A 27,850-nucleotide genomic window follows, 5' to 3' on the forward strand; every position below is an offset into this window, starting at 1 on the left:
CTGACTTGTGTACTCTAAGAGGACGATAAAAAAAAATCCTCTCCCCACTTCCTGCATGGTTTTAGACTCTTTAAACACTCTTGCTCCCTTACCAGAAGGAAACGGTTTCCCAGATGCCTCAGCTGACCATCGAGGATGAGTCAGAGGCCCGTCCACAGAACCTTGTGAAAGAAATAACAGAGCCCTTGTATGTATTTTTCAGAAGAAATAACAAATTGTAGACAGGTTAGGGTTCAAGTCTATCTGGAAAGCAACATTAAAAACGGGTCTCCCGATACTCATGAAGGCAAATCATTTATCATTTATGCACGGACTTAAAGAATTAAAATAAGCAATGCCTTGCACTGAAAGAACAATAAACCTGCACATTCATGGCTCTGGTCTATACTTCAAGCTATGGACTTCTATATACAGTATTCTACATTGTGATTGTTGTTCAGTGTATATGTGATCTGACTTCCATATCTTACTAGTGTAGACATATTTAGGATTCAAAATAGACTCAACAGCATTTCACACTATAGTAATGAGAAGTGGAAACATGTATGCCTCATAAACTATGAAGTTACTAAGGCAAATACAGTTGATTCTTGAACAATGCAGGGGTTAGGTGTGCTGATCCCCTGTGCAGTGAAAAACCCATGTGTAACTTTTGACTCCCCAAAGCCTAGCTACTAATAAATAGCCTACTACTGACCAGAAGCCTTACCAATAACATAAACAGTTGATTAACACATATTCTGTATATATATATTGTATACTGTATTCTTACCTTAATAGAGTAAGCTAAAGAAAATGTTACGGAAATCCTAGGAGGAAATGTATGCACAATACTGTACTGTATTTGTCTATACTGTAAGTGTACAGGATCTGTTTACAAGAGGACTCGTGACAGAAATGACAGATAACTGCTGCTGCACACTCCAGTGTCTGGTCTATATCAAAGCAATTCAGCTTTTCTAGTGATGTCATGACTTTGCTTCTTGAGAATAATTCCGGCATCACTAGCGGCATTTCATATGGGCCACGTGGTGTTATTCCAGGTTTATGTTATTGCACTAAACATAAAAAATACACAACAACTGTGAAAGATTATGTTTACATGGAGATTAACAGACACGTGTTTAAAGCGGATACTCGCCACACTTGAGCTCACCGCCATAGCAACAGGAGGTGGCGATGAAATTACTGCAGTACAGTGTATACTACAGCTAACTTGATGCATTTATGATTTAATACTGTGTCTTTACATGTGTTTACTTTCTCCCAATTGTGAATGGTGTCATGTATATCTGTGTTTGCGCAAGTGTTGATAAACTTTTTAAAATAGATTTTTGTATATTTTACAATAGTATATGATAAAATAGACTAGTATCTACATATATTTTATGCATTCATGACATACCAAAAATTTTTTTTTAATATTTCTAGGCTGTGTGGTTCATCTGCAAGCTCTTTCAAATTATTGCCAAGTTCCAAAAAATTTCCCAAGGTATTTTTTGAAAAACCTCTGCATATAAGCAGACCTGCACAAATCAAACCTGTGTTTGTGTTCAAGGGTCAGCTGTATTTGGGAGAGGAATCCCACAGAACTTTAATTTAAAGATAAAGTATAAATATTTTTACACTTCATAGTAAAACAATTAAAAAGAAACAATAAAAGGACCTTAACGGAAATAATAAATGCTTTTTGTTCTAAAACAAACCTTGCAGTTGAATACTTATCCACCAAGACAAATTAAGAAATTTCCTTTTTTATACTGGACAGACCCAAATTCTAAGGTGTTGTTTGCATTAGAATCCTCAAATAAAAAGGAAAAAGCCAAAAGAGCCATTCTGGCTCAGAGGACCTAAAGATGACAGCGTCTTGTTACCATTTTAAGACAGCCTTTTTTTCTTAAGTTCTTGAGATTATTCCTAGGGTATCATAACCATTAAACACAAACAAAAGTCATTTACATACATTTTACACCACAAACAGGTTGTTGCCCTTCACAAGGTGCTCCCTTAACTCTCCGGGGAGGGGTTTGTGTATTTGGTCTTCCCGGCATTGGTTTTACAATCACAGGTTCTTCCTGCAGCGTTGCCATCTTTTGTGTTAATTCCAATAATCTTGAATATAGAGAAAGAGTATTTAAGAAAGACTTAAATATGAAACAGAAACCAATTCCTTCAGAGATAACACTGAAAACACAGGCATCCAAATCACATACTTGTGTCTCAAGTTGGTAGCTTCCCTTTTCTCTTCGGCTATAGCTCTTTCTGCAGCACGAGCTTTGAGCTACGGAAGAAATATATTCAAATTAAGTTCTAGGAGACTATGCACCAAATACAGGAAAGAAAAAAGGAATCTTACCCAGTTTTCATGAACTTTCTTCTCATGGGTGGCGATCTAAAAAAGATAATACATCACAAAATGTGCTTACAGATTCATTCTAATCGCCTGCATTAATTATCAAAGAATTCTGGGCACTAAATAGGAGACTAGAATCATTACCTGGTTTTTAAATAACCGCTCTGTTTTCTGTAATTCATCCTCCAATTCTTCAATTCTCCGCCTAAAAATTACACTTGGCTTTATGAGTTAAGGCACAACCGAATAAAACCCAAACCATGTGACGATGTTAACACTTACCCTAACAACTGCACCCCAATAGAGCTACTTCAACTGTTCCTAAATATGTTTCTCAAATAATCCTGTTATCGTCCACTATAAACCCTCTTTTCCTTTTTTCATCCTTTAATTATATCGTAAAAAAAATTTCCCAAAGGTAGAATTACTGGGTCTATCAAATGGCAAAATCACTTTAATGGCTTTTGATACATCACACAACAAACTGCCCCCCTCCCCGCCCACTATCCCCAGAGCTGTTTGCGTGAACCAAGTTCCCTTACAGTTTTGCCAGCACTGGGTATTTGTTAGTATTTTTCCATTTGTTAACTTAAAATTTAGTTTTTCTTTTGTGTGAATTTATGTATTCATGTCCTCTGACCATTTATTTACACTTTTGGGCTAAAAAAAAAAAACTAGTTTCATTAGCCAGTGACACCGTCTTAGAGGGTGAACTTACTTGTAAGTTTTTACTCCCTCTGCAGCCGAAACTGCCTTTTCATCAGCGGCTGATAGCCTCTGCTCTCGTTCTTGCCGCTCATACTCTTCTTGACTTAATTTCCTAGGATAAAACCAGTTGTCAGTGAAAGTATTTCTCTTTTCCTCCTGGCATTCTGTCTGAATGCTCTACTAAAATGTCACTTCCTATCCTATTCTTAAAAATGCACAGACTATACAAAGTCACAGGAAGGAATTCAAAGTGTCCTTTAGGATGAAAATCCAACTGCGGCCTGTTGATACATCACCTGCATTTTCTAATGTCTCGTAACTTTTTCGTCACTAGTAAGTAAATGTAAAACACTGTGTGTCCCATGGGAAAGACGTGTGTTGAAATGATGAATGCTCACTTTTCTTCAATGTAGAAAGCCAGGACACAGTTAAGCTTTCCCCACAGTTAAAACAGGGGATAATTACTTCTCTTATTTTAAACCATGGAAAAACCACTAATTAACTTTCTTATGCGCTGTTTCTCAATCCTAGACTGGTACCATGATAAAGACAGCCAACGAAAGGGCTTTTTAGAACATGCCTTCTAACTGTACAGTTAACCACAGAACATTTTCACACTTCAGATACGGAGCTCCCCTACCTATTTCAAAGGAATCATGATTAAGCAGAGAGACAAATCTGAGTATTGCCAATGTCTGTTGAACAGAAAAAGAATCCAACTCTCCCGTAATCAGGGTGCTATGCACTGAAAACTGGTTTTAACCTGATAATTCTCAAGCTCAAGACGTCAACATACTGTAACACAGACCGTAAAGGCAGCAACATTTAATGGTTTAAAAGTGCTACTTGCAGTTACCCTTGTACTTCTTTACTCATAGTTCTGATACAAAAGATACTTGAAACTTTTCTATAAATTGGCAACAGAAATGGAGCTATAGTAAAAAAGGTTAATAACAACAAAGAGAAAAGTTGATGTATTCCTTTATAACTGCGCATTTAATATTTCAGCAATATTTTGTGAGTGGTTATAATATACTAGTTACCTTATAAGAGGCTAAGATAAAGGTTTGGGTATGGTAAGTACCACCTCTGCACTAAAAGAGCTCACAATTGAATGCATAAAAGGTGGGTATAAGAATAGAACAATCCCTCCCTGACTCTGGCTTAGGAGGGGATGTAGACAAAACAAGTCTTAGAGAAAGATTCAAGAGAATTTTGCTTCCAATAACGGATGAGTTAGTCTGCAAACACTGAAGATAAGAACATATGGACAAAAATAGAAAGAATGTGCTTGAAGGCATCAGAAAGCTAATAAGGCAGTGAAGAAAATCCAGTAGGAAAAACCACAGAATTACAAGGAAGTCTGGCATTTTAAGCCATTGTCCCCCAGGTTCATCCACACATTAAAAATAAGCCAAACATATATGAAGGTTGAGAAGAACTTTCAACAGATACCTGGCTTCAGAAAAACAAGAGGTGGAGTTCGGGGCTCACAATGAGAAGGTCCCCGAGAAAAAGCCCTAGGCTTTGGGTTGAGACCAGAAAAGAGCTGCACACTTGGAGTACTGAACAGGCAATATAATGTCCTTTAAACAGACTAAGCCGTTTTTCAATGAACTTAATTGCTAACTGGAATAAAGTGACCACCACCTGCTAGAGGTAATCTCAGATCTTTTCTGTAGGATGGTAACATCATCCGAGACCTCAAATTTCCCCTACAATTTTCATAAACAATGTTTACCACCCCATCAAAACCAACCAGGCATTCCATAAGACAAGACAACGTGACTGCAATCTAAAAGACAAGAGAAACAGACTCATAAGGGATCCACATAATAGGATTACCACAGATTTTAAAGCAATTGTGCCTTATATATGGAAGGAAGTAAAAGTCAAGATTATGAATTTCAGCAGAGGATCAGAAACTATAAAAGTGAAAAATAGTAAGTGAAACCAAAAAGAACTCAATTAATGATTTCAGCAGATTAGATAACTGAGGTGACATTTTAGCACACGGGAAGACAGGTCAGAAAACATCCAGAATGAAGCAAATTCAGGATATAGGAGCACTGGGCAAGGGGTAGGGATGAGGGATCCTAGTATGTTTAATGGGATTCTCAGGACAAGAGAGAATGAAATGGAATTAATATGTAAAAAAAGAGGCCCCAAATTCAAGAGAGGTTTATAACCTCAAGCAGCATAAATGCAAAAGAAAAAGCAGGGGGGTGGGGGTGGGGGGGTGATGACAAAACCCTACATGAGGCGCCTCCCAACAAAATTGCTGAAAAACCAAAAAGAAAAATGACTAAAGGCCGCTAGGGAAGGCATGATGTATTTGAAAAAGAGAAAATAAGAATGATAATAGATTCCTCAAAGAAACTTTAAAACCAGAAGATAACTGGTTATCTTTAAAGTGCCGGTATTAAACAACTATGAAAATTCCATAACCAGTAGAAAGATCAAAATTCCATAACCAGTAGAAAGATCCTTTTAAGGCTGGGCACAGTGGCTCACACCTGTAATCCCAGCACTTTGGGAGCCCGAGGCAGGTGGATCACCTGAGGTCAGGAGTTCGAGACCAGTCTGACCAACATGGAGAAACCCCATCTCCACTAAAATAGAAAAAGAAATAAAACAAAATGAAATTAGCTGGGCATGGTGGTGCATGCCTGTAATCCCAGCTAGTCGGGAGGCTGAGGCAGGAGAATCACTTGAACTTGGGAGGCTGAGGTTGCAATGAGCAGGGATAGCACTGTTGCACTCCAGCCAGGGCAACAAGAGCAAAACTCTGTCTCAAAAAAAAAAGATCCTTTTAAAATAGAGTCAAAATTAAGACATTTCACACAAAAATGAACGCACTGAACCTGAATTAAAGTATATTCTTCAAATAGAATGACAGTGATCGCAAATGGAAGACTGAAGATGCAGGAGAATAAAGTGTGATACTAACTATAAATATGTATGTAAATTGAGGATCAGCAGGATAGCACTGTAAAACACAAAATATTCTGTGGAGTCTGAGCTATAGAGAGCATTTCAATACATTACCACAGTAACATTTAAGTCAGGAGGAAGTTAAAGCCCAGAAAGAGGTAACTCCTCGGCCTTGTGCCTGGTGTGGTGGTTCACGCCTGTAGTCCCAGCACTTTGGGAAGCTGAGGTGGGCGGATCATGAGGTCAAGAGATTGAGACCATCCTGGCCAACATGGTGAAACCCCGTCTCTGAAACAAAATACATCTCTATTAAAAATACAAAAATTAGCCAGGCATGGTGGCGGGCGCCTGTAGTCCCAGCTACTTGAGGCAGGAGAATCACTTGAACCCAGGAGGCAGAAGTTGCAGTAAGCCGAGATCGTGCCACTGCACTCCAGCCTGCCGACAGAGAGAGACCCTGTCTCACACACACAAAAAAAAAGAAAGGTAACTCCTCTATGAAGAAAGAGGTAACTCCCTTATGTCAGACTTTGTAATAAGTCCAGGATACATACTGTGGCCTTTAAGGTAAAGACAACAAGAAAACTAGAACAATCTGTAACCACGAAACTTAAATAGAGAAGAGCAGAAGAATTTAAAATACTCTAATAATTCAAAAAAAAAAAAAAGGAACACAGAACAGGCCATCAAATAAACGGAAGACACCAATATGTAGATTTAAACTCAAATATATTTTAGGAATTATATTTAAGAAGCAAATGAGGCTCAGTCTGTGTAGCTACCTATTTATTTATGCTACTCACTCCAAGAAAGATTTTTAGGAGCAAGAACATGTGAGTAGGTAGGTGACTGCCAGGCAGAAACAATGAAGGACATTTTTACTGCAGAAAAAAACAGCATACAGAAAGGCAAAGACGTTTAGAGTGGCATGGAGGAACTGTTGAGTGTCTACAGTTCAAGAAGCATCAGAAGAAACCGCAGGAAGTGTACCTGGAGAGGCAGCTCAGGGATAGCTGAGGGGAAAGTGGCCTCTGTTAAGAACTATGGAGTTGACCCTCAAGGGAATGGAGCATACTTGATAGATTTTAAGCACATAATGACACGGACAGACTTGTATTTTAGAAAGTTCACTCTAGCAGCTATAGAGACAATCAGAATTTGGAAGCAGATGTATAAGAGAGACTGAAGATAAGAGAGGTGATTAGCTAGGGGGCTGGCATAAAAGATGACAAGGGCCTGAACATACGCAGTGACTTTACGGGTGGACAGCAGAGTACAAACCACGAATGGAGACTGAATGAATATTGTGGCACATAAATGGGTTAACTGGATCATGAAGAAAAACAGTTTCCATTTAAATAATTCACATTACTATTGGAGGCAGAGAAGTGCTCTTTTTAAAAAAGTAATGAAATGAGGAATGTCTCTCTGAAGCAGGACAGGCATTTAGAGCTGGCCTGAGCAAAATCTGGAAAATCTAAACTGGCTGCTTGGTGAGCAAAGAATTAGAGAAAAAGTTAATGGTATAGTTTTAATGTTTAATGGCATACGGCAGTAGCAGACTAAGCATTTTAAAAGGTTAAGTTTGCTTAGCAAGAGAGGTCTTCTCACACACTGCCATCTACACCATAGAGTAAAATATAAGAGCAAACACAAATAGTAACTGCCACAGACAACCTATTTTTAGAGAATTCAGATGTTTTTGTGGAGAAAATACTTGAATTATAAAAATACAGTTTTCAAAAGATACCTAGCTCAAAATTTGAGATGTGCATTTCAGAAGATTAGTATCTAAATATATACACCAAATAGTTCTATATTCAACACTCCTCATCTTTGCCACAATTATGTTTAGTCTGAATATTTGACTCTGTGAAGTCCAAAACTTAATGTACCTTTAGTAAGTAAAATGTCCTTTTTTGAAGTTTTTATTCTACTAAAACATGTCGTACAAATCACTCAGACTTTTTAAAGGAAATTACGTAATTGACCACAAAGAAAGGAAAGTGAAATAAGTGGTGGAGCCACAGAAAAGGCGTGGACAGATCTTCAAAAGAGAAGCACTTCCACAGCAGGAACTGTCAGTCCCAGTCAAATGCTCCCTCTTACATGAGCTACAGGCAGCAGTTTCTGACAACTGGTTAGGAAGGAAAGAAAAATGCAGGTTATGAGAAACAAAGCAGATAGGAAGAAAGACAAATTTGTACTAATTAGAGATGGAAAGAAGGATAAATAATCCTAAAAAAGATAACACTGTCTATATTAGTACACCTTTATTTAGTCACATGACAGTGAACGGTAAATGAAAACCTTACTTTTGCAAAGCCATCTCCTTCTGCTGATACAGTTCACTCAGAATCTCCACTTTCTGCCTCAGGGTTCTGTTCTCATCTTCCAGTCCAACTTTGGCAGATTGTAGTGACTTGCGGTCATCTTCCAATTTCTTTATCTGGTCTGCAAAGGGTCAAACATTTGAGCTCTATGTGTGTGCACAAGAACTTGAGAACTTGGTTGGGGTTTTGGTGCGGAGAGGAATGAGAAGTATGAAAGCAGGAAACCACTCTTTATCTGTCTAATGCAATTTCGCATCTTTCTGATATACAGCAATTTCTTCTCAAGAAGCAACCTACCTTCCAGGTTACATTTAGTGGACCTGGAGGCTCTTAGCTTAGATCGTAAAAGGTTTAGATCCTCTTCAACTACCGATATTGCAGTCTGTGTCTAAAAATTACAGAAGACAGAAGTATTCATATAAGTGAGACACAGTAAAAGCATTCACGGGCACTTATGGGACTCTAAAAAAGGATTATACCCGAGAGACATCCATCATCTGCTGAATTTGATTTTTCATCTTCTCTTTCCGGTCACCTAAAACACAAAAGACTTTTATTGCTTTTTCTTCCCTTGTGTTTTAAATCTGTATTTTCTTGATTTATGCAAAAATAAATAATTACCATGTTCCAACATTTAAAGAAGAAACAAAAATAGAACAGGATTAGACTGACTTTTAAGAGAACTGCAAACCTAGATTCAAAAAGTGAATTCCCATTTGCACAATAAACATGTTATACACGCCATTCTTGAGCAAGAAGAAACATGTGACATAAAGCTCTTTCTTCAATCTCAGATCTGTCTCCACCTGGGTTTAGTAAGTGTCTCATTCAGAAAGATTCCCTCCTATTCTCCTCCAGAATTGGCTATCAGGTGTGGTTTAAAACACTCACTACGTAAGCAATATCCAACCGGAGAGACGACATCTAGAAACACTTTCCTCATCAGTAAACACTGCTACCCTATCTTCTACTCTCCTTCTACCCCATCTTCCACTGCTTCTACTCTCACAGCCTTAGTTTCTGGATCCAACCACCTCAGTAATCTTAAAACCAGTTGTGGGCCTAAAAATCAAACAGCTCCTGAGATTACGAGTTTTAAAATGTTATCTCCATGAAATTGAGAAATACAGTTTCTACTACTGTGTATGTTCAATACTTAGAGGTGTAAGACATGACCAGTGCAGCTCCCGTGCACCTTCTAGTCTCAATGGGATGTAAAAACACAGTCAGTGTTCCTTGCATGCTTATTGCTACACCATACCCTAGCAATCCACCTCTGCCCAATGCAAATAGACATATACACAAATCCAGTGATATGTGTTAACAACTCTAAAGCTTAAGAGGAAATGCAGCCAGCTGAAAAGTAGCATTAGTGTACTTAAAGACAGGAAGGGAAAAGGGGTCCATCCTCCTGGAGACCCATCTTACCTGCCGCTTCTCCACTTGCTAATTCATCTGAATCATTTCCTCCTTTAGTTTGACCCTCTGATTCAGATTCACATTCTAATCGATTCAACTGTGTAATGCAATTAGTCAAAGCCTAGAAAAGAAGTAAAAGGGCACTAAGAGTCTTTCCAGTTTAGTTCAACAGATTTCATGATAATTCACAAGAATTAAGCTTGTATTCATGAGAAGGTACTTACATTAATATAACCATCCTTGTGAGTAAGAGCTACTTCCAAATCTTTCTGAGACTTCTCTAATGATTTGATTTGTTCACTGAGCTCGGCGTGTAATTTACTCCAGTCTTCGATTTCCTGCTGCAACTGAAAAGTTAAAACACACGATTCCCACAGGTTAGGGCTTCTGCACCGGGGACAAGACCAAGTGAATGAGACAGGGAGGTAAGGAGCCATGCCTCTCCTTAGCCTGTCACTGTGGGCTAAGACCTTGGTTAAGTGGGAGGAGAGAGTGGCCCCAATCCTCAGAGCCATAGTGAGAACATCAGAGCTGACAAGGAAATTGATCTCGTTTATTGCATCCTTCAGAAAATTATAGCCAATTCAAATAATTTACTTCCAGAAGGAACTGAAGGGCTCATCCTACTATCTCTCAAGTCTAGACTCCTGATCATGTAACCTTCCCTTCGCTAGTGAAGCAGTAACTACTAACAGGAGGGTGATAAAATATCTAATTCTTAGGTTAAAAAAGTCAATCTATTACCCACTTAAGGCTACTCAAGTTAATAGTAATTGGTGTTTGACAAAACAAGACTAAACACTCTGTTTAATAAATGGTGTTGGGAAAACTGGCTAGCCATGTGCAGAAAGCACAAACTGGACCCGTTCCTGACACCTTACACTAAAATTAACTTCAGATGGATTAAAGACTTTAACATAAGACCTGGCACCATAAAAACCCTAGAAGAAAATCTAGGCAAAACCATTCAGGACATAGGAGTAGGCAAGGACTTCATGAACAAAACACCAAAAGCATTGGCAACAAAAGTCAAAATAGACAAATGGGACCTAATCAAACTCCACAGCTTCTGCACGGCAAAAGAAATAGTCACTAGAGTGAATCGGCAACCAACAGAATGGGAAAAATTTTTGCAGTTTACCCAGCTGACAAAGGGCTGATATCCAGAATTTACAGAGAACTCAAACAGATTTACAAGAAAAAAACAAACAAGCCTATTCAAAAGTGGGCGAAGGATATGAACAGACACTTTACAAAAGAAGACATACATGAGGCCAACAAACATATGAAAAAATGCTCATCATCACTGGTCATCAGAGAAATGCAAATAACTACCTTGAGATACCATCTCACGCCAGTTAGAATGGCAATCATTAAAAAATCTGGAGACAACAGACGCTGGAGAGGATGTGGAGAAATAGGAACACTTTTACATTGCTGGTGGGAGTGTAAATTAGTTCAACCATTGTGGAAGACGGTGTGGCAATTCCTCAAAGACCTAGAAATAGAAATTCCATTTGACCCAGCAATCCCATTACTGGATATATAACCAAAGGACTATAAAGAACACATGCACTATAATGCATTCTACTATAAGAACACATGCACATGAATGTTCATTGCAGCACTGTTTACAATAGCAAAGACCTGGAACCAACCCAAATGTCCATTGATGATAGACTGGACTGGAAAAATGTGGCACATAGACACCATGGAACATTATGCAGCCATCAAAAACGATGAGTTCATGTCTTTTGTAGGAACATGGATGAATCTGGAGAACATCATTCTCAGCAAACTGACACAAGAACAGAAAATGAAATACCGCATATTGTCACTCATAGGTGGGTGATGAATGAACAATGAGAATACATGGACACAGGGAGGGGAGCACTACACACTGGGGTCTATTGGGGGAAAAGAGGAGGGACAGTGGCGGGGGGGAGCTGGGGAGGGATAGCATGGGAGAAATGCCAGATGTGGGTGAAGGGGAGGAAGACAGCAAATCACACTGTCACGTGTGTGCCTATGCAACTATCTTGCATGTTCTTCACATGTACCCCAAAACCTAAAAGGCAAAAAAAAAAAAAAAGCAAGACTAAACACTCTGATAAGCAAAATAAATTGTACAGAAAACCCGGGACAGAAAATGTATACCTATACTCAATTTTGGAAATATAGTTTAAACCTGGCATATCTAAGAACAGAATCCTGCATGTACATTACCTTGAAAATAGATCTGAAAAGAGGCATTCATGTGATATGATACTGGGTTCTCTATTTGACATGACCCAGGGCATGTACTTTCCTTTACCTGCTCCTTTTTCTTCTTAAGCCTAGCATTTTCTTCTTGAACCCGACGGCATTCAGACTTCACCTTCTCTTCACTAAGCTTAGCTTCAGTAAGTGCAATTTGAACCTAATGCAAAACACTCCTATTAGTGAATTAATTCCAAAGAAAACAAAAAAAAGTTACTTTCCCAACCCAATATCACGTAGTTTTTGTTTTTCGCACGTTTTAGCACATGTCAAATTTTTGCTCCTCAATAAAACTATGATATGGTTTTAATATCCTGCAGGAATTATAGTCAGCTTTACCTCCGAAAATTCTGAAGCATTCATGGAAATAACATCTTTTAACGTCTCAATAGATTTCTTCTTTTCTGATATCTGCCATGTAAAAACAGAACACAAAACGCATATTAGGATTTCAGTAGAAACACTGGGATATACACTAAAAAGAGGAAACATCAACAAACTATATCCTAGAGCCATCCTGTGTTTCAGGTAAAAGCAGGTTTTCCAGTTTTACCCTAGGGAAAAATCGAGAACTTAAAGAGGTAAGGGAAAATAAGGCATAATTTTTCATGGCATACATAACCTTCCTTGTTAGAATAAAATGTGGTAGACGGCGAGACTAAAAGATGAAAGAAAAGAAATTGAAGAAACTTTCAAGTTAACCAGTTCAAAGCAATGTGGTTTTTTTCCCTTGGGGCAAGAAAGAGAAAAAAATCCCCAAGGTACTTTAAAAGTTCTCTTGCCTAAATTAAAAATGGTAGAATTGGAGTGAGAATAGACAGATCATGCATATACAAGAATTCCAAATCATTTATGAAGATCCTGGCTCCTCAAGGGGATGGGGCATAATCCTTCACTTTTTAACTGTGGGCTGTGTTGCTAACTTCCTTCCAAAGAGTACAATAATGCAAAAGGTTAAAAAAAAAAGTAATTTTAATGTGAAGAAACCCGGCAATACTAAGCTCGGTGAGGTAATCAAGATTAACAGGATGTGAGATTTACGGGAACCCTCTTTACTATCTTTGCAATTTTTATGTCATTCTGAAACTATTCTATTAATAAAGTAAAATGCTTATAGCGAAAAAAAAAAAAACTTTGCAAAACAAACAAACAAAAAAAACCCAAGGACTGTTCAACTGGATTGTGGTTTCTTAGTTTCCCCACATGTTTTGGAGGCAGAGCCAAGCAATACAACAATTACCTAGGGTTGAGAACCAAAATCCTTCCTAGGCCCGTAAGAATAACTTCTTGTGTAAGTACCTAAAATCCCACAAAAACGGACAGAAGTAGGTTCAACATCCCTGACTCGCACTCTTACTTCACAGAACACCATGGAAAATAAAAAGTTCAACTCCATCTACAGAGTTCAAAAACCAAGTATTAGTAACACTTAGCAGAAAACTCTTACCAAATCCTGATTCTTGACACTCTGTTCTCTCGTAGATTCCAACATAACACGAAGTTTTTTAGCTTTGCCACCCAGAATTTCCTTTTCTTTTTCAAGTTTCTTGATTTTATCCTATAAAAAAGATTCTAAGATTAGTTACACTCATTAATTTTTACTTTTGTTTTAAAATGTAATCCCCAAAAGAAGTTTTTACCTTAAATTTAATTGCTTTACCAGGGAGAATCATTCTTTGCTTCCTGGTTTCTTGAATATGTTTCTTTAATTGCTTGATCTACAAATAATAAAGCATTCAGAATCCACAAAAACACGGTATTGTGCTATTGGAACCTACTTTGAAGTGACTGACCTCTTATAGAAGAAAACAGCACTTTACACATATGATTGCTTAAGATCTGGATGGTTTAGAGGAATTAATGAAATATTATTTTAAAATTCCATTAATTTTAAAATAATATTCCATTATTAATAATATTATTCCATTAAAATGAATATTATTTTAAAATGCCATAGTAACCGAACTATAAGACAGGTGAAATCATTCAAGCTGGGACCATGGGAAAGAAAACAAAAGAATAATTATACCTTCTGTTCATAATTTGACAATTTCTGTTCAAGTTCTGTATTTTCTTTCCTAATAATCTTCAACTTCTCAGAAATCTGCTGTTCGGTGACTGAAAAAAGAAAATATATAAGGGTATTATGATCAATAAATGAAACTGAATGACCCAGTGTATCAGCAGAAAGACATGTTATCTGGCACTATGAGGAAAAAGAACTTCTTCGCATAACTATTATGGTTTTGAAATGTGATATGGTTTGGATTGTGTCCCCACCAAATCTCAAGTCAAATTATCGTCCCCAGTGTTGGAGCTGGGGCCTGGTGGGAGGTGACTGGATCATAGGGGTGACTTCTCTTGAGTGGTTTATCACCATCCCTGTGGTGCTGTTCTTGTGACAGTGACTGAGTTCTTATGGAGACTGGTTGTTTAAAAGTGTGCCGCACCTCCCCGCTCACTCTCTCTTGCTCCTGCTCCTGCCATGTAAGACGACCTGCTCTTGCTTTGCCTCCTGCTATGGGTAAAAGCTCCCCGAGGCCTCCCCAGAGGCAGATGCCACTATGCTTCCTGTATAGCCTGCACAATTATGAGCTAATTAAACCTCTTTCTCATAAATTACCCAGTCTCAGGTATTTGTTTTTTTGAGACAGGGTTTCGGTCTATTACCCAGGCTGGAGTTCAGTGGCACAATCTCAGCTCACTGCAAACTCCACCTCCTGAGCTCAAGCAATTCTCCTGTCTCAGACTCCCAAGTACCTGAGACCACAGGTGTGTGCCACCACACCCGCGGCTAATTTTTGTATTTTTTATTTTATAGAGATGGGGCTTCTCCATGTTGCCCAGGCTGGTCTCAAACTCCTGAGCTCAAGCAATTCTCCTGCCTTGGCCTCCCAAAGTGTTGGGATTACAGGCATGAACCATCCCACCTGGCCTTGGGTATTTCTTTACAACAGTGTGAGAACAGATTAATACAAAAAGCAATCTGCTAATAGGAATAAGAATGTAAAAATATTGTTACAATTTAAGAAAAATATAATAAAAACCTTTATTTCAATGAGAGTCTAATTTAAATTTATTTCCAAGATGGGAAGCACAGTAAAATGTTATAGGTCAATATTCCTCCCTGCATAAAGCACTTTTTCTTCTCAGAAAATGGTATCGCTTCAAACATGTCATTGGCAAAGAGAAACAGAAAATGCAAGCATGCTGATTTATATTTCTAGTCCTGAAATTATCTACTTAAATAAATATTTAATATACTAAATCGTTAGCACAGAAAAACTGGTCACATGTAATAAACTAGTACATCAACGTTTAAGGTAAATCTGCCCCCAATGGAACTAATCTTCTCCCTACTCCCGCAATTTCTTCCTCCTCATCTCCTGTCTCAGTTGGTAGCATCACCATTTATTCTATCATCCAAGCTAGCAACCTAGGAAGAGGAGAGTTTTCATAAGCTGTAAGTCAGTCAGACATCAGAAGTCACTAAAACTACTTCCATATAAAACCCATATCAAACACCAATATAGACGAATAGTACAAATAACAACAAGTGTAAAGATTTACCTTGATATACTCTACTCTTCACCTAGAAAAGACAAATAAAAATGAAATTTTATGTCAAACATTTCATTAATAGGTGTATACAGTTCCTAACACAACAGTTGGAATTGTAACCAAATGAGAATTTAATAAGTTTGCTTTAGCATAATAAATCCACAAGGTTAAGACATTTAAAAAGGTTACAAAAGCATTTCAAATTTAACAGTAGTGACATGTTGCAGTCTGACAGATGAAGCACTAAGATAAATATCTTACTCCGCAGCTAAAGATATGTTTACATACCTAAATGAACACCAGTCTCATGAAATGAGCACTTCACTTGAATAACAGAAATGGCTAGTATTTTTATAATAAATATGTTAACATTTTATTTTCTCAAAGTCACTTATTTGACAACTCCAAAGAGCCAGAATGAAATCTAAAAACACTGACTACTCAAAAAGACTCTGAGGAAACAAAATTAAAGGTATCATCTTCGTACTAAGATACACCTCTTTTGCTTTCCAGAAAATATCTGAGAAATCCTGTTCAAAGTTGACTACTGGCTGGATTTAGAAACGATTCTATTAACACTAAGGCAGATCATTTGACTTTCTTAGACCACTAAAAACAGTGCTCATGAACCTGACAGGGAAGGGAAGACTGCTAGAGGAAAATGCACAAGCAACGACACAAATGACAACTATCATCTTCCTGGAAGGGCAGGACCCAAATCATCCGCCAAAAACAGCACTAAATTATGAGACAATAAAAGCCAAGCAGTAACTAATTTTATTTTTTTTCTTTTTTGAGACAGAGTTTCGCTCTCCTTACGCAGACCGGAGTGCAATGGCGAAATCTCGGCGCACCGCAACCTCCGCCTCCTGGGTTCAGGCAATTCTCCTGCCTCAGCCTCCTAGTAACTAATCTTTAAAAAAAAATTTTACTAGATTTCTTGGCAACCCAGAACATATTTATCCCTTTCAAATGTCATAAATGGTGATGAGACACTAACACCAGTTCACAAATCACCCAGAATAATAATCTCACTGGGTGAGATTATTATACTGTTTACATAATACACTGTATAATATACTGTTATTATATATAGCAATTAATATACTGTATAAATAATAATTACAGTATCTAAATCTCACTTAAAATACTATTACTATAGGAATATGCATTCAGAAATTTCCAACATGCAAACAAATTACTCTCTCTCTAATGGCCTTGCTAATGAGAGCAAACTTCCTGTGCTCCATTTCACCCAAACTAACAGGCAAGCAGAGACCAAGGTTCCAAAACTCAAATGCTGAGGCTGAGGAACAGCAGTTAGGACAGAGGGCCTATATAACTTTCTGAAAAACAAAAAAGGTGTTAGACTTTTTTTATTAATAAATAGGAGAAACAACAGTGGGAAATGTAAAATGTTTTCACCTTTTCCCCTTCCATTTACCCTTCGATTCTCCCTTTTTATCTGAGGAAAAGTCCTGTGAGGTTCAAGAAAGCCTCACAGGAAAAAAGACCCTTCTTTATACGTGATTTTACAATCAACTGTGAAAGCAGAGAAAAATTATTAACGATGATATATGTGATATAATTAGGAAATCAGAAGAAGAATACTTAGTTTTAGAAAGATTTGCATTCAATTATTTTGGCCATTTTAACTGTTAAATTTCAATCGAAAGCTTTTCATATCTGCAAAGCTCATTGATACAAAATAATCTTCTCCTAATTATGTTAAATAACATATTCTCCCAAATATGTTAAGCTAAATGCAATACAGTATAATCATAAGTAGGTACAAGTATGAGTATATACACTTACACATACACATGTTTAAGTCTGAAAGATAAATTCTGCACAGAAGACTAAAAGATTAAAAAGACTTAATCGTGTCTTTGCACATGATATAATCTGTATTTCCAAATAAATATTTTGAGTAAAATAGTACATAATCAAATCAGAAACACACATCTTTTAAAAACTGAAAACTTACCTCATCTAGATAAAAGAATTTTTATCATTTTGTTGTATTTCCTTGCAGCATTTATTTTCTGTGTGTATATTTACGACAGTTTACACCTTAAAGGCTTAGTTTCTACTTTTTTTCTACTTCATGTTAAATTGTGAGTATCTGTTGTGCTCCTGTTTTTGAATTATATAAAGCAGACTAATATCCCATTATATGAACATAAAATAATTTAACAATTTTCCTACTGTGAATCACAGCAGGTTGTGCAAAGTTTTCACTCTAATAAATACTGTTCCACTGAATGCTCTTATGTAAGATATTTGTAACTTTTTTTTTTCATACAGATTCTCACTCCGTTGTCCAGGCTGGAGTGCAGTGGCACAACCTGCCTCCCCGGTTCAAGCGATTCTCCTGCCTCAGCCTCCAGAGTAGCTGGGATTACAAGCTTCTGCCACCACACCCAGCTAATTTTTGTATTTTTGGTAGAGATGGGGTTTCGTCTTGTTGCCCAGGCTGGCCTCAAACTCCTAGCCTCATGTGATCCACCTGCCTCGGCCTCCCAAAATGCTAGGATTACAGGTGTGAGCTACCAGGCCCAGCCATGCAAGATATTTAATGTATGACTGGTTATTTCTTTTCTTTTCTATCTATTTATTTATTTATTTGGAGATGGAGTCTCACTCTGTGGCCTAGGCTGGAGTGCAGTAGCACATGTGGCCTCACTGCAGCCTCCACCTCCCAGGTTCAAGTGATTCTCTGCCTCAGCCTCCCAAGTAGCTGGAATTACAGGCGTGCGTCATGACACCAGCTGATTTTTTAATTTTTAGTAGAGATGAAGTTTCATCATGTTGGCCAGGCTGGTCTCAAAATCATGGCCTCAGTGATCTGCCTGCCTTGGACTCCCAAAGTGCTGAGATTAGAGGTGCGAGCCATCGTGCCTGGCCGACTAGTTATTTCTTTTGGATAGATTACTAGACATGATAGTAATACAATATAAAAGGAGATAACCATTTTTAAGACTTCTGACGCATATCATGAAACTACTTTTCAGGATGGCTCTAAGAATTCCCAGTTCTACTAACAGTGTACATATGACCTATCTAATTGTTTTTTTTTTTTCCTTTTTGAGTTGAGATAAAGACCCAACTAATTCTTATTATTTAAATTTTGATATAAGGGACATATAAATTGAAATTTTCCCATCCAGATTATACATGTTATCTTGTTGTTACTTAAGAATTTATCAACACAAGGGCCGACTGCAGTGACTCACACCCGTAATCCCAGCACTTTGGGAGGCCGAAGCGGGTGGATCACAAGGTCAGGAGTTCAAGACCAGCTTGGCCAAGATGGTGAAACCCCATCTCTACTAAAAATACGAAAAAAAGAAAAAATTAGCTGCGAATGGTGGTGGGCGCCGATTATCCCAGCTACTCAGGAGGCTGAGGCAGAGAATTGTTTGAACCCGGGAGACGGAGGTTGCAGTGAACCAAGAGCTGCCTGGGGGATAGAGCAAGACTCTGTCTCAAAAAAGAAAAAAGACAATTTACCAAGACAAAAATTACACCAAATTATTTTACAGGGTTAGCTTGAATTAAAAGCGTTAATTTCTGTTCATGTTAGTAACTAAAAAAGAAACAAAAGGGCTATTATAAAACCATACTTGAATTTATGAGATATAGTATACATTAATTTACTCACAACAAGGATAGTTCTCCAGAAGAAAACAGCAACTAAAACAATTCCCAAGAAGGCAGTGATAAGAACAGGTTTCCATGGCAGTCCATAAAAATCGGGCCCAGGCTGATCATCAGGCAATGTAGAAACTAGCTGAAAACGGCATATTAGAAATAATGAGAAACCTTAAAGAAACTTAACATAAAGCAGTCACAAAGACTCATCCATCGAAACTCTAAAACAACTCTGTCAGATAACTATCCCCTCAAAAATCTTCCATAGCTCTCACTGCTTCAAGAAAAATAGGACACTGGGAGTCTCAGACTTAGTGTTTGGCTTGTAGTGTTTCAAAGAATTACGAGTCTAAATGTCTTTAGGTTGAGCATATATTTCTAGTTTGCAATAGGCCCTGATACAATATGTTATCTAAAACATGGCTAGAATCTCTCTGGATCATACTTTTCTCTTGAGTAAGTTGGTTTTTGTTGCTTAAAAAAACACGTAAGACAAAAAACCTCAGATATACACGTGATCAACTTTTTATGGCTAAAAATAAAACCAATACTATGATAATGAATACCACAAAGAAGTGCTATTCCTCTAAGACTTACAATCTTAAATCAACTCTTACATAAACAAAGAACAAACGCTGAGTAAATTATGATAGCTCCTGATAACCGATCTACATAAACCGCTTTGACTTTAGTGCCTTAATTCTAAATATTTCCTTGAAGACAGTACATTAAACACCTGTCTGCTCTATGCTGTTTTCACGGTCCTCTGCAAGTACACTATCATACCGGCCCCATCTCCCAACAGTGCCGGGGGTTATAGTGAAAAGACCTGTAGGCTGTGTTTTGATCATGACTATACACCAGAACATAAAGTGCGGTCATTACGTTAAGTACTCAATTAAAACAAAAGTGACGAAACCTCAAACACACTTCCACCTGACTCCCTAAACAGCATAAAACGTCTTGCCTTCCTCGGATCTGACACGCCGTTTCTCCTTTGCATAGACAATCGGTGCACCCACTCTGCTTAGAATTCGTCCACCCGCCTGCCAAAGGTGGGGTCCCTCCCTGGGAATGGGTACCCTCACCTCCAGCAGCTGGGCTATGAAGGCTGTGTAGAGCACCGACAGGGGTCCCAGAAGTTCCGGGACAAGTGGGAAGCTGGGACAAGTGGCTGGCCACATCTTAAGGTTATATGGCTTGTGGAAAAGAACAAGGATAATGAATAGTATGGAAATCACATTCCAAAAGTTGAAGAAACTGGGGGCATGTGATATGTGGGGGAAACAGATGATATCTGTAGATAAAGATAACCATTCTTAGATCTTTAAAGGTCTATCTTTGGCCAGGCACGGTGGTTCACACCTGTAATCCCAGCATTTTGGGAGGCGGAGGTGGGCGGATCACGAGGTCAGGAGATGAAGACCATCCTGACTAACATGGTGAAACCCCATCTCTACTAAAAATACAAAAATTAGCTTGGCATAGTGGCGCACGCCTGTAGTCCCAGCTACTCAGGAGGCTGAGTCAGGAGAATCGTTTGAACCCTAGAGGCGGAGGTTGCAGTGAGCCGAGATCAAGCCACTGCCCTCCAGCCTGGAAACAGAGCAAGACTCCATCTCAAAACAAAACAAAAAAAACCTAAAGTCAACTCAGAGGAACAATCAAGCAAGAAGAAACAGGAAAACCCTGAGAAAGAAGAAAAATGAAGGGTGCAATGTGAGAGGAGAGTGGGATCTATAATCACAGAATGGTACTAGCCCAAGAATGCAGACAGATCACAGGGCAGAATAAAAAATCCAGAAATAGACCCAACTGCACTGGAAATTTGGGATACAGCAAGTCAGCTGGGGAAAAACAGAGTTTCTAATAAGTGGTATTACATATCTAGATAACAATATGGAAAATGATAAAATTGGATCTTTTTCTTAGCATTCATAAATTCCAAGTGAATCAGAAACCTGAATGTAAAAAATGAAAACAAGTAGTAGAAAATATTGTGTGAATGTCTCTATGTATTAGGTGAGTGGGGAAGACCTTCCTAATTATGTATCAAAATCCAAAAGCAACAAAGGAAAAGATTTGTAAATTTGATTACAGAAAAACAAAAAAAACTTGCCCAACCCCAATCCACAAAAATTGCAAAATAAGCAGAGTTGGCAATTATAACCTAAGAAAAAATATTTGTAACATGTTTTGAAGGATTAATATTCCTAAAATATAAGATGCTTTATAAATAAGAAGATGGCGGCCAGCAAACCTAGAGAAAAATGGGCTGAGGAAATGAGCAGATCCCACGAAAAGAAATGCAAATAATTAAAAAACACATAGAAACATGCCCTGCCTCTCTCATTAATTTTGGAAAATTATCAGCCATTTGAAGAAATCTTCAAATATTTTTCCAAACACCTTTCTTCCCCTCTTCTACAGAGATTCCAGTTACACATCTATTAGGCTGCCTGACAGCATCCCATAGCTCACTGATGCTGTGTTCATTTTTCTTGGGGTCTTTTTCCCATTTTGTTTCATTGAGGATAAGAAATTGCTGCATCTTCTAGTTCACTCACCTTTTCTTTTTTTTTTTTTTTTTCACCTTTTCATCTACAATGGCTACTCTGGCATGAATCCCTTCCAGTGCATTTATCATCTCAGGCACCATGTAGTTTTCATCTCCAGAAATCTGATTTGGGTCTTTTTAAAAAAACAAATCTTTCATTTCTCTCTTTATTTTTATTTTTATTTTGAGATAGAGTCTCACTCTGTCACCCAGGCTGGAGTGCAATGGTGTGATCTCAGCTCACTGCAACCTCAGTGAGCTTGAACCTGGGTTCAAGCTATTTACCTGCCTCACCCTCCCATGTAGCTGGGATTACAGGTGCCCACCATCACACTTGGCTAATTTTTGTATTTTTAGTAGAGATAGGGTTTCACCATGTTGGCCAGGCTGGTCTTGAACTCCTGACCTCATGATATGCCCTCCTCAGCCTCCCAAAGTGGTGGGATTATAGGTGTAAGCCACCGCGCCCGGATGTCTCTCCTTACTTTTGAAACACCTGAAGTACAGGAAGTCACTGATTTAATACCCTTGCCTAAATCTACCATCTCTGGCAGTTCTTGGTTGGCTTTGATAGGCTGATTTTTCTCCTCATCCTGGTTTATATTTTTTTGCTTCTTTGCATGCCTGATAATCTTTGAATGGATGTCATGCTTACGAACACATATCCTTGAACTTTGCACTAGGATGTAATTCAATTACTTGGAAACAGTGTGGTTTTCAGTCTTAAGATTTGTCAAGCAAGACATTAGTAGCATTTAGTCAGAGGCAAGACCCTTCTGAGTACTCTGGATCTCTCCACAATTATTAGGTTTTCCAGGCACTGCTTCTAGCTCTGTGTCAAAAACCATTCCCTCTGATCACTTAGATGATTTCTGTTGGCTGTGAGTAGTTCTGTTACACTCATGTGCCGATCAGTATTCTGCTCAACACTCAGAGGGGACCCTTCACAGACTCCCACAGTTCTCTCTCTGCATAGCTCTCTCTTCTTGCTACTCTGCCCTGTGAACTCTAGCTACCTGGGTCTCTTTGGACTCCCAGTACCATCTCCTCATCTCAGGGTGTCTACCTGGCTCCACTTGGGTTCTCTCTTTCTGTGCCATGGCCTGGGAACTCGGACAACTGGAGAGCTCATGGCATATGTTCCTTCTCTTTCAAGACTTACTGTCCTTTGTTGCCTGATGTTCAATGTCTTGAAAAATATTGTTTCATCTATTTTGTCTGGTTTTTTAAAAATTGTTTCAGTTGGGAGGGTAAAGCTGACTCTATAAAGCCATCATGAATGGATGTGCAAATCATTTGCTTATTTCTTAATGGTAGGAGAAATAACAAAATAAAGTTTCTAATAGAGGAGGAAAATGACAGGGTGGATGGAACTGAAACAAAAGCTAGAGTCCTCTGAACAGATCTTGTTTTACAAATTGACTTTGGATCTTGTAAATATGTTAGATCAAGCTTGTCCAATCCACAGCCCACAGGCCACATGCAGCCCAGGACAGCTTTGAATGCAGCCTGAGGCAAATTCGTAAACCTTTTAAAAACATTATGGGTTTTTTTTAGCACATCAGCTAGTGTATTTTATGTGTGGCTCAAGGCAATTCTCCTTCTTCTCATGTGGCCCAGGGAAGCCAAAAGATTGGAAACTCCTGTGTTAGAGAATTGTAAAACAAAAATATTTTAAAGAACAATCCCTAAAAATTGAAACAAAAAATAAATTAACCCATGTATTGACTTGGTGAAAGGACCACAGAAAGGAATTAGTTCAAACACAGCCTAGTGGGACTTAGCTTAAAGACAAAAAGACTGCAAAACATTAAGATATTTTCAGTAACGTATTATTGGTGGCAGTGTTAGTGTTTGTGTTTTTAATACTGTTGCATGAATACTGTAAGATAAAAACACTATGTTGCTGTGAAACTGAGATTTCCAACACTGAAGAAACAAGATACAAATTTAAGATCGATGAAGTGAGAAAAATTTGTCTAGCATACTTACTTTCTACTGGAATTATCCGTATGACATTATGATGAATATTCACATAAAAAACCATCACATACTTCCTAGCTTTGTCCTCTGAAAAGTCCTAGAAGTTACGGCTAACTCATAAGCAATAAGCAATCTTAGTACCTAGAATGTAATCTCTAAATAGTGTCTCTCATTAAAAGGACCCAGAATTCTTTGGAGAAATAATTCCTTCAAGATTTGGGCAGGAAATGTGCAAGATGTGCTTGGAAAATCTTGTCATACTATTAACAGAAAGCACGGAAAGTAGCAATGACCACTAGCAGTGTCAAATGGGCCCAGGAACAAGCTGAACAGGCGTCCATTCAAAAATGGGAGAAAACGATCATCAATAAGAATAACTGGCCAGGCATGGTGGCTCACGTCTGTCATCCCAACACTTACGGAGGCTGAGGCGGGCAAATTACTGGAGCCCGGGATTTTGAGACGAGACTGAGAAACATGACGAAACCCTGTCTGTATAAAAAAACATTAAAAATGAGCTATGAGTGGTGGCGCACATCTACAGTCCCAGCTACTCAGGAGGCTGAGGTAGAAGGATCACCTGCACTCAGGGAGGTGGAGGATGCAGTGAGTCATGATCACACCACTGTACTTCAGCCTAGGCAACAGAGTGAGACCCCATCATAGAACAAAAAAAAGGGAATTGCTACGATTACTGAGAAGTTAGACTAGTAGGCTTCTAAGGTCTCTTCCAATCCTAAAATTCCACTAACTATTAATCAACTATTGATCTATGAGTCTGACCTCTGGTGCAGTTTTCCCAATAAAGTCAGCACCCCATGACTCCCCAACCCTATCAAATAATTATATATATAAACTGCTTGATACTTCACATATTTTACATATCTTCCATTTTCTCCAGTTTTCACATATATTTATTTAGTAAACCTTTTTTTAAGCCTGTCAAAAGTCAGAATTACACTTTATATCTCTTAGAATCTTTTATGCCTAGCAATTTCTGGTACATATTTAGCCATCAAAATCCTCTTTTGACAATCACTCTCAAGTCAGCAACTTATAATTCTGAACCCTTCTATCTTGCCCATCATGTCTGTCTTTCCTTGTTAGCCCCTAACCACAGATCCTATCCCACACCACTCCTATCCCCCCAGCCCAGGCCTAGAAGACGGCTCTGTGGCTATGTAGAAATACAATGAATAAAGAATTCCTTCCACAACTAGGGGGCTATTAAACTTTTCAAGTGATAATTTCATTCTGAAAACCAATGAATTCTAAATTCTGAGACGGTCTTAATCACTGAAAATTTCATTAGCCCAATTGCACAGATAATACAAATCTTCACCACCACGACCATGGAGAATACTGAAAAACGGTTTGGTTTTCCTACTTGTTTTCCATTCTGGTGGTCTTTCTCCTGAAATCCGCAGGTATTCAATGTCTTTATATGCCCTCTGACCATCCAAATGAGAATTAGGTGAGGTATGAGATCTTACAACGCCAGATGCTATATCAGACATTTTGCATTATTAAATCATTTAATGCTTACCAACAATTGAAGTAGGTATTATCTACATTTTTCAGATGAGAAAGTTCAGGTTCAAAGTTTAGTCATTTGCCCTAAACCTCTAAGTAATGGCTTTAGGGTTGGAAAGCAAATCATCCTGGCTTGAAACCCATGCATTTTAACAGAAAAACAACAAAAACCCTCTTTCCTATTTGAGTCTTGAAATAACAGGACCTAGAAGAAACTGCTTTGGTGAGGAGCATACTTTCCCTGTAGCTCTAAGGGCAACCTGGCCTCCAACTTCGAGAGCTTGCGTATTCCTCTAACTCACCAAGAGAAAAAAGTCCAATTTCAGCAAGTACCACAAGGGGGAGCTAAGTCCTAAAAAGCCAAGATAAGCTTCTAGGCATTAAATGTCTCATTTCAAGCATGGCTCTCTTAGAAAGATTTGAATAGATATTCTGCCATAAGTGACACTTTCTAAGAAACAGACCCGACAACCCCTTTCCTGCTTAAAATCTTCTGAGGATCTCTGCCAACAATGATCTGACCACGCACCATGACACACAGTTTTCTGACTTCTGCGTCCCTCCAACAGACCTTTCCCCTCTTAGCTCCATACTTTTTAATTTGTATTTTTTCTGAGACAGGACCTTGCTCTGTTGTCCAGGCTGGAGCATGGTGGCACAATCTCCGCTAACTGCAACCTCTGCCTCCTGGGCTCAAGCAATTCCCCCGCCTTAGCCTCCCAAGTAGCCGGAATTACAGGTGCACATCACCATGCCCAGCTAATCTTAACTCCACACTTTAACAGCACCAACTGGTCAAGAACAGTGGCTCACGCCTGTAACCCCAGCACGTTGGGAGACCATTGGTGGACTGCTCCCATGGGCTAAGGACTTCGAGACCAGTCTGGGCAACATTGCGGAACCCCACCTCTACTAAAAATACAAAAAAAAAAAGCCAGGCATGGTGGTGCACGCTTGTGATCCCAGCCTCCCAGCCACTAAATGGACTGAGGCAGGAGGATCACTTGAGCCCAGGAGGCAGAGGTTGCAGTGAGCTGAGATCACACCACTGCACTCCAACCTGGACGACAGAACAAAACCCCGTCTCAAAAAGAAGGAAAAAAAGAATTAACACCAACTACTCACGCTTCCCTGGCTTCCCCAGATAACCTTTCCTTCATGCCTTCACTTCTCTGAATGTGTTATTTTTTCTGCCTGACTGCATGGTGCCCGGCCCCCTGCCCATCTCCCTCCATAGCCCTTCTATTTGGCAACTCCAAGTCAAGCTCCCATCTGTCTTTCGACTGTGCTTAAAGCATCTCTCAGTAAACTTCCGGCCTTTCATATTACTCTCCCACCACAGTGAACCAATTTATGCCATAGATTGTGCTACCATCAGGTAAATACTTCTCTTTCTGCTCATTATCACAGTACATTTCAAGTGAATGTCTCTCTCTCCTGCCTCTTTCCATCATGCCCACTTCTGAGCCAATTGTTTTTAATGTCAAGGGAATCATGCAATGGGAACTGCAATGACTACACAGAATCCAGAGCAGGTCAGGTCTCTGTGACCAATGAACTGCTGTCTCACACTCATCTCCTGAGCAGTCTCTTCATCAGGAGTGAAGCCAAACAGGCAATAGGACTGACTATGCAACCCCTGAGGGCATCGGGAAATTGTAAGCATAGTGGTAGCTCTGTGACTTGATTCTGCCTATCTCATCTAAGAACTGCCCTAGCCCAGCAGCCTGCATGCTCTGCAGTAACCCCAAACAGCTATTCAGACTTCTACATGAAGACAGGCATCAATTACTATATATTCTAAAACTCAGAAAATAATCAGATGGGGCCAGGCACAGTGTTATAGATATATTATGCAGCCCATCATCCTAGCACTTTGGGAGGCCAAGGCAGGTGGATCACTTGAGGTCAGGAGTTCGAGACCAGCTTGGCCAACAGGGTGAAACTGCATCTCTACTGAAAATACAAAACATTCGCCGGGTGGTGGCAGGCCTGTAATCCCAGCTACTCGGAGGCTGAGGTAGGAGAATTACTTGAACCTTGGAGGCAGAGGCTGCAGTGAGCTGAGACCGCACCACTGTACTCCAGCCTGGGCAGCAGAGCAAGACTCCATCTCAAAAAAATAATGATCAGATGGAATGCAGATACCAGAAAACAAAATCCTTTTAGTACAAAACCATTGTGCACCATAGATTAATGCTTTATAGAATGTGTAGTCAGTGCCTTAGAGATTTGAGACTGGACCTTATCTGAAACTCTCAGGTTCCCTTTTCCAAAGCTATAGCCATAATTTTTTAAATCATTAAACAGTCAATAATAAGAAAAACTTTGTAAGTCTGCATTTTTGGCTCAATATAAAATTAGAGCTTGATTAATGTAACCTGATTTCTATATCCTTAACAAGTCTAACAGTTATCCAATAAATAGTTTTCAAATTGGGATACAGCTTCTCCTTTTGCTCATAAAATGAAGTTATTTGCCTTCTAACATTAATAAATACAAAACTATTGAATTCTTAGCTTTTCACCTATAAAGCAGCAAAGAAAAGCCTTGTAT

The 27,850-nt window shown here is 38.8% G+C and overlaps 1 protein-coding gene across 10 annotated transcripts in view; it reads right to left on the minus strand.

The window, feature by feature from the left end:
- Positions 1-27,850, minus strand: part of LOC144580349 (transport and Golgi organization protein 1 homolog) — a 92,924-nt gene that overhangs the window by 39,307 nt on the left and 25,767 nt on the right. For 8 of the 10 annotated variants that reach the window (XM_078356504.1, XM_078356500.1, XM_078356503.1 and 5 more), the window contains 18 exons: positions 19,232-19,360; positions 15,577-15,598; positions 14,036-14,124; positions 13,647-13,724; positions 13,454-13,564; positions 12,346-12,417; positions 12,062-12,166; positions 9,972-10,094; positions 9,757-9,868; positions 8,808-8,863; positions 8,626-8,716; positions 8,311-8,449; positions 3,072-3,173; positions 2,498-2,558; positions 2,357-2,392; positions 2,214-2,281; positions 1,964-2,112; positions 93-161 (listed from right to left, as the gene is read on the minus strand). In XM_078356504.1, coding sequence (XP_078212630.1) covers positions 93-161; positions 1,964-2,112; positions 2,214-2,281; positions 2,357-2,392; positions 2,498-2,558; positions 3,072-3,173; positions 8,311-8,449; positions 8,626-8,716; positions 8,808-8,863; positions 9,757-9,868; positions 9,972-10,094; positions 12,062-12,166; positions 12,346-12,417; positions 13,454-13,564; positions 13,647-13,724; positions 14,036-14,124; positions 15,577-15,598; positions 19,232-19,360 — 1,612 coding nt within the window. The remainder of the gene's footprint in view (positions 1-92; positions 162-1,963; positions 2,113-2,213; positions 2,282-2,356; positions 2,393-2,497; positions 2,559-3,071; positions 3,174-8,310; positions 8,450-8,625; positions 8,717-8,807; positions 8,864-9,756; positions 9,869-9,971; positions 10,095-12,061; positions 12,167-12,345; positions 12,418-13,453; positions 13,565-13,646; positions 13,725-14,035; positions 14,125-15,576; positions 15,599-19,231; positions 19,361-27,850) is intronic. The other 2 variants (XM_078356505.1, XM_078356506.1) reach the window with 1 other exon arrangement.

Source organism: Callithrix jacchus, chromosome 19 (genome assembly GCF_049354715.1).
Source record: "Callithrix jacchus isolate 240 chromosome 19, calJac240_pri, whole genome shotgun sequence".
Taxonomy (NCBI): Eukaryota; Metazoa; Chordata; class Mammalia; order Primates; family Cebidae; genus Callithrix; species Callithrix jacchus.